General features: G+C 44.6%; 1 protein-coding gene and 1 long non-coding RNA gene across 2 annotated transcripts in view; both read left to right on the forward strand.

The window, feature by feature from the left end:
• The first annotated feature begins 6 nt into the window (after positions 1-6).
• LOC116394579 (uncharacterized) lies at positions 7-2,698 on the forward strand. The gene is made up of 2 exons (XR_004213470.1): positions 7-1,665; positions 1,875-2,698. It is a non-coding gene; the product is annotated as an uncharacterized LOC116394579 (long non-coding RNA).
• A 3,599-nt stretch (positions 2,699-6,297) lies between these two features.
• Positions 6,298-6,968, forward strand: part of arhgap23a (Rho GTPase activating protein 23a) — a 62,070-nt gene continuing 61,399 nt past the window's right edge. Inside the window, exon 1 of the mRNA XM_031868046.1 lies at positions 6,298-6,712. Within this exon, the coding sequence (XP_031723906.1) occupies positions 6,704-6,712 (9 nt within the window). The 5' untranslated portion in view covers positions 6,298-6,703. The remainder of the gene's footprint in view (positions 6,713-6,968) is intronic.

The following is a 6,968-nucleotide window of genomic DNA, read 5'->3' on the forward strand; positions in this document are numbered from 1 at the left end:
CCCCCCCCCCCCCCCCCCCGTTTCCATTCAGTTTCTGTCTAGTATCCTGTCCACCCGCCTGCTGAGATCCCTCTCTCCTTCAGCCTTCATTGTAGGCTCCCGCGCTTCTGATGAATCATTCCCTGCTTCTATGATACTGGTTATATACTGTAGACCTCGCAGAGTGAAATCATGTAATCCACAATCAGGTTTAGCATTCAGACCGGTTTTGTGCATTCCACCTTAAATTGTTTTTGTTTTTTGTATCATTTTGTTGTTTTTTTAAAATAAATAAAGATACCATTATGCACATTGACATACCCGTGTATTCAAAACTCATTCTGAATACCTACTCCGAATTAAGGACCTGATATCATCTCCTGTTGCCCTGTTACAACACTTCAAATTGTACTTATGATTCTGAAGATTCAATAAAATGTCATTTTTTTTTTTCTCAGATTGTTGTTTGTGCTATATGTCTTGTGTGCAGCAGCAGAGCGGGACAGATGTAAAGGAAGTTGTAAGGAGTATGCACCTTGTGAACACAATATAAACTACAATAAAAGGGAATCACTAAAAGACCAGGACTCGAGATGAGATCATAATGCAGAACCACAGTAGATATTAGTGGTTCTGATAGAAGTATTCTATTTCTTCTCTCTCGTGTTCATGTATTCATTCAATATGTGAATCACTTGAAGAACAATATTGGGGGGGGGGGGGGGATAATATAGTGAGGCTGATTTGAGATTATGCAAGATTCAGTTGCCAGTTTATTAGGTACACCGAGCTAAAACGTTTGCGGTACAATGCAACAGCCCTGCAATGAATCATACCTTCATGAAAATGCACGATGTTCAGTTTTACATGAAACTTAATGGTCATTTTGAAGGATGTAGTTTGAGCTTCTACAAACCAATGAATACAGTACATGAGGGGAAGAGTTATTGCAGGACATTAGTTTGAGCTTAATAAACTGAGTTAGTTTTTTTAAATGGCACTGTGTGCTGTGTGTGTAAATTAGGTTGCTCTGTGATGGCGTTATAAGTAGAACGTGACATCAGCTCCATTGTCATTGTTGACAATGGAGGAAATCACCATCCAGCCAGTGGGGCATTTTTACCCGGACGTTAGCCTGTCAGGTCATACTTCCTGTTTGTGTATCGCCCTTAACAATGACACTTTTCGGCACCCAAACAAAACGTAATTATTACTGTTGTGGGTTTATTAGGTTTGCAGCTTGTCGTGAAAATCAAGCCTGAAAGCCCAAAACACGAGGTAAAAAAATAAAACCCTCATTCGCCGTATCTTCTTTTCCTTATTTTAGGCAGGGGGGCGGGGTTTCATTTATACATCCACGAGCTGATTCTCGCTTCCTCCGAACGCTTCCGATCTCGGCCGATCTCCTGCACCGGAGGCAGTGCTGCGTTTTAGCTGCGTGTCCTTCTCGCGTCCACAGCGTCCATCTCTGACACTGTTTCCATCATGGTGGACGTTTTGATGTTGATGTTTTTCGCCATCGTTGGCCTCGTCTTCCTCTCCTACATCATCTACCTGCTGTGATGATGATGATGATGATGATGATGAAGCGTCCTGCTCGGCCACACAAACGGTTGCTGCACAGGCGATCACGGGATGTGTGTGTTTTCCCCTGTCCTGCATCCCTGGTTTCCATCATGGACAATGGTAAGGGAGTGTTTCATTGCACATTATAAATGTGCTATTTTACACTACAGGGAGGATTTTACTTGCAAATGTCTGTGTAGCTTTCCATTTATGTAGGCTGCAGTCTGTAATAGTGTGAAATGATCGCACTATTTCACTTGACTGAGCTAATACGATTACTTATCCTTGATAAACTGTACATGTTTGATGCCAGCTGCCATCTGTTTCAGGGAGAGGAGCCGGGTCAAGACACGATGGGTTCCTCATTCGGAGCTCTCCTGTAGGAGGGGCAGGGCAATGCAGCTGAGATAAACAACTGGACAAGAAGTGGAAGCCCCCACTTCTCCTCCTCCTTTATTGGGTCAGGGTCCTCCTACAAAATGTCACTGCTCCCACTTATTTGCAATCAGTCTAACCAGTGTATTATCTATGCTACTGAAGGTTGTGCATGCTTCTCTTTAAAGGAGGAGACATGTTACCTCTGCACAAGTCCTATACATCCATGGATGCAGGACGGTCTCGTAGTGTTGAGCGTAATACAAGGTGTAGAATTTGCCTTTCTAGCAACACTGTGAGCTGATTTTTTTTTTTTTTTGGCTCCGACTGTAACGTGTTATGTTTAGTTTTGACCGTATCATCCTTACGATTTTGTGGCCAACCCTCCTGTGTTTTTGCCTTGGTTGAGTCAGCCTTCACGTCAGTGTTACTTTATTCACGTGCTGCCAATATGTTCTTCTCCTCACTACTATCAAGATTCTCTGTCAGGTTCAAGCCAAGGGGAATGTTTCACTCATATGACTCAGTGTTCTGTACATTAACCATGTTTGTCTGTTTCTGTTTATTACGTTGGCTGCAAAATGACGTCTACGGGGAGCAATGATGTCATTTCAGAAATGCATCAACCGTGTGCTCCTCTCAGTTTTACCACCAAACATATCTATTATGTGTCATGTGGTATCGATGATGTTAAGTTTACTGATGCACTGGTGATTTACTGAGGTTAATGACAGTATTTCACATGACATGTCTAATAAAGATGATTTCGGTAAACCCAGTTTGCTTTCTCGTCATTTCAACACTATATTATTTTAATTTTTTTCCGACATCCGTAATCATTTATTTCTGCTGCACAGAGCATTGCTGACCTTTAATGCTCTCATCATTCCTAATGTCTGTGTGATCTATATCTTAGTATATATATTTATTTACATAATTGGAAAGTGACAAGGGATATAATACTGGGAGACAGAAGAGTATGACTTCCATCAAAGATCCCTGGCTGGCCCAAAACAGGGACATTACGCAAATATTACTTTGAAAATAAGCTTTTATATTTGGTGTGGACAGCTCATGAGACTATTCTTATCAAAATAATGTCTATTGTACTTCATGGATTATTAGATTTCTACGGCCTACTGCTACATTGCCTCCATGCTGAGGTGTATTATGGAACAGTATTATTATATTATTATATCCTGAACTATATTATTCAGGACTGTGTGCTGCTGTAGTCCGGTGGTATATAAATTAGAGTCATTGACCTTGATGGAGCGGGAGATCTGCAGTGCAATGAGGACTATAAGTTCCTCCCGTCACAACAAATATATTCCTTCATGGGACATAATCTCATTAAACTCTGTCTGATGCATGTTTGTGAAGGAGGACTCACAATGTCCTGTTTTAAAGATTTACGCATCCTGCTCAATGTTTCCTGTCGGTTTAAGCACATTTGGCACGGTGGTGTGAGCACATGCTGTCCTGCAGATGGTGCTGTTCACCTACATAAGGCTGTGGAGAATCAGCTGATGGCAGTCTAACCATGGAAAGAACAGGTGATTTCAATTTAACAGTCACAGTTGATGAAAATCAGCAGATTTGTTACGTTTGAATGGCTTTAAATGCACTAATTCAGCAAATGTTAGCCCTTAGTTTAAGGCATATGAATGTGTTATTGATGTTTTTATACAACTAACTTATTTCTTCTTGTTTTACAGTGTATTTGAATAAATTATTATATTTTGGAAAACGTAACATAAAACGTATTTGTGAGTGAAACACGTCAGACAAGTCAAACATTATAAAATCTATCTCTTCAGGACTTGTTCTTGTGGTGTGATTGTCACAGAGACCTGATATCGTAGCGACTGGAACTCGGTTCTTTTGTGGCTTGAAAACAAGATTCATTTCTAATTTGTCATTTCTTTAACAGATGAAGGATTGCTGTCTTCCTCATCTTGCTCTCCAATGACTCTCCAAGGTGACAGGTCAGCTTCTTTAGTTACATATTTTGAGATTTTTTTTGCATTACTTTAAGTGATCTTAATCTTTTTAACCTTTAAAAACATGCTTTCCATGAACATATTCTAAAAACCCACTACATTCCCCCATGGAAGAAATAGTTCCACATTTTGGTAAGTACAAATACCAAACACTTACCAGACAGCTGGTTAGCTTAACTTAGCTTAACTTAGTTTAGCTTAATTTAGCGCAGTCTGGAAACGAGGGGATAAAGCTAGCCAGACAAATTAAACAAACAGAATGTAGCATGTCAATAAGTGAGGTTTAGTGGTGCTGGTAGGTGCATTTTGTCACTTTTGGACTAAGCCAGGCTAGCTGTTTCCCTCTGTTTCTGGTCTCTATGCTAAGCTAAGCTAACCAGCTGCTAGCTTTAGCTTCATATTCAGCATACAGACATGAGAGTGGTACCAGCCTTCTCATCGACTCTCAGCTAGAAAGCACACATGCATATTTTCCATGCTTTAGTGTGTGTGTGTGCGTGCGCGCGTGCGTGTGTGTGCGCGCGCGCGCCTCACCTCGCAGTGTTGCAATCCTCCTCTGAACACTTAGCTAAAGTTTCTCCCACATGTGTGCAGACAGACCCACTGTGGGAAATAATCGGAATTCCTCTACTGATAGTATAATCTACCACTCACACACAGCATTACAATACACCCGCTGTTCTGTCTGAGAGCACACACACACACACACACACACACACACATAGTCTACACACTCACACACACATGCAGTCATCTCACTTCAAACAGCATCTTTGGCTCAGATCAAATGAAGCTGCAGCAGTCTACAGTAGAGTGTGTTGAGGAAAGCAAAGGATGCACTGAAGCTGGACTGTAGAAAGTAGGGCAAGGTTTGTTTGGTTGTTTGCAGCTCTGCATGTTGCATGAACTTCTTGTCCTGCATTCCTGACCCTCATTCCTCCCCTTCACTCTACCGGCCTGTCACACCGCTCCTAAATACCAAATCAGATCATGTCACAGCTATGTTATGCGTCCCATTGAATCAAAATAAACCAGAACAGGTGCTCTTTTGTTTTCCAGCTGCGGGGGCCTTGGGTTTCCCCATGAGCAGTATTTCTGGGTAGATGCCGTAATACGGGACATTTGTAAAGTGTTTATGATTGCTCTATAAGGTCAAATCACCCTGGCACTGCTGCAGCTGCTGGCATTTCTGAGCATTCTGTAATCTGCTTGTGTTTTCCTTTCTCCTTGGGATGATGGCATGACGCTGGTAAAAATGTATACAACGTGACAACGCTGCCAGATGTTTTCAGTGCAGAATTTAAAGGTCGAAAAAACGTCATATCTAACACATAAACAACACATATCAGGTTTGTGTCAGTCCTTAAGAATATCCCACTGTGGATTTTGTTTCTCCTTTGGATTAGTTGCTACACTACGTGTGGCTCTTGATGCTAGTTTGTAACAACGTCTCCTCTCTGTGTCACCTGTAACCTCTTGCAACCTTTTTCCGGATGCCAATGAGATGGAGTTGTGGGAGGAGAGAGCGGCGAGCGATTGAGTGTAATAATACAATAGATGGAGAGGCGAGGGGTGGTGGCCTGGAGAGGATAGAGACAGAGCAAATAAAGAAAAAGGAGGCAGTGAAAGAAAGGAGAGAGGGAGGGAAGAGTGGGGGGTTATATGTGCTTAGCAATGGCCTTCAGTGGTGGAGTTCCTGTTGTTGTGGGGAGGGAGTTTCCCGCCGCACTGGCCGAGAGGAAAGCGACAGAGGATGTCTTTTTCCTGGCTGACCAAGAATGCCCGGGCCTCGAGGTCTTTCCTCCACTCATGTGTGTTTTTATACAAGTTCATGCCAGAGTTTTAATGCTAATGATACGACCTGCTGTCCTTCTGTTTCACTCTGGAGGGCAGCCAATGTTGCTCTGATGCATTAACATTTCAGCAAAGAGGCGAGCTCAGGGGGGGAAACATTCCTCCCAGAGGCACAGGGATATGTGCTCTTACACTACAGGTCGGACTACACGTCCCAACATGCTCCCCCCCCAAAAAAAAGGGGGCGGGGGCCACGAATCCCGCCAGCCAATGGCTTTGTGTCTGGGGTTCTGTGGTTGGTGTGTTGCACGGCAGCTGTTGTCAATGGCAACAGAGTTTTTCAGGGAAGCATGAGCTGGACAGCTGGTTGAGGGTCCCTCAGTCCTCCACCGGGAGTCACATGATCCCCTCCGGTAGCCAATCTCAGCCCTCCGCCCTCCTCTCTGCCTCGCTCCTTCTCTCTCATTTGCTCGCTCTGGCTCTCTTCGGGTGCAGCAGGAGGGGGAGGGGAGATGGATAGAGGGGAGGGAAATGGATACAGAGAGGGAGGGAGGGGAGGCGAGGCGACAGCTCACACAGGGAACGAGTGCAAGAGCTTCAGAACGAAAACGGAGAGCGGGACTCTTCACTCTGCGTGGTTATCAAGGAGAGAGGCGAGGATCCCACGCACACCCTGTTTGCCCTCCAACCTCCTACACCCGGAGCAGCAGGAGAAGGAGAGGAGACGGAGAAAAGGACAAGACAGGAGTGTTTGGTTGGGTGTCACTCTCAGAGACACAAGGAAAGGCAGAGCCATGCCTCTGTGGGGAGGCGCAGCCCTTGGCGGCCAGGCTGCCTCGCCTGTGTGAGGAGAGCACGATTGGATTGCTGTTGGGAATACTGAACAAGGAAAAGAAGAAGAAGAAGAAAAAGAAGGAACAAGGCAGACAGCCGGCTATCTCGTGCCATGACAGGGAACAGGAGGAGGGAGGAGGCTCGCTGAAATCATGGACCAGGTGAGGATGGAGAGGAGAGGAAGGGAGGGACTGAAGGGGAAGTGAAGGGGACCACCAGCTTTAGTGTTCTTCACACTCACACCTCGCTGACACAAAACACACACAGAGCAGCAGCAGCATTCATAACATCCATCATCCCTCTTTCCATTCCCTCAAGGTGAAAACAAACGGCACAGCACGCTGCTTATCCTGCGATGTGTTTTCTGCTCCCCCGGCGAGCTAGGTCTCACTCTTGGGGGGGGGGGGGGGGGGGGGG

This window comes from Anarrhichthys ocellatus, unplaced genomic scaffold (genome assembly GCF_004355925.1).
Source record: "Anarrhichthys ocellatus isolate YVR2014 unplaced genomic scaffold, GSC_Weel_1.0 scaffold40, whole genome shotgun sequence".
NCBI lineage: Eukaryota > Metazoa > Chordata > Actinopteri > Perciformes > Anarhichadidae > Anarrhichthys > Anarrhichthys ocellatus.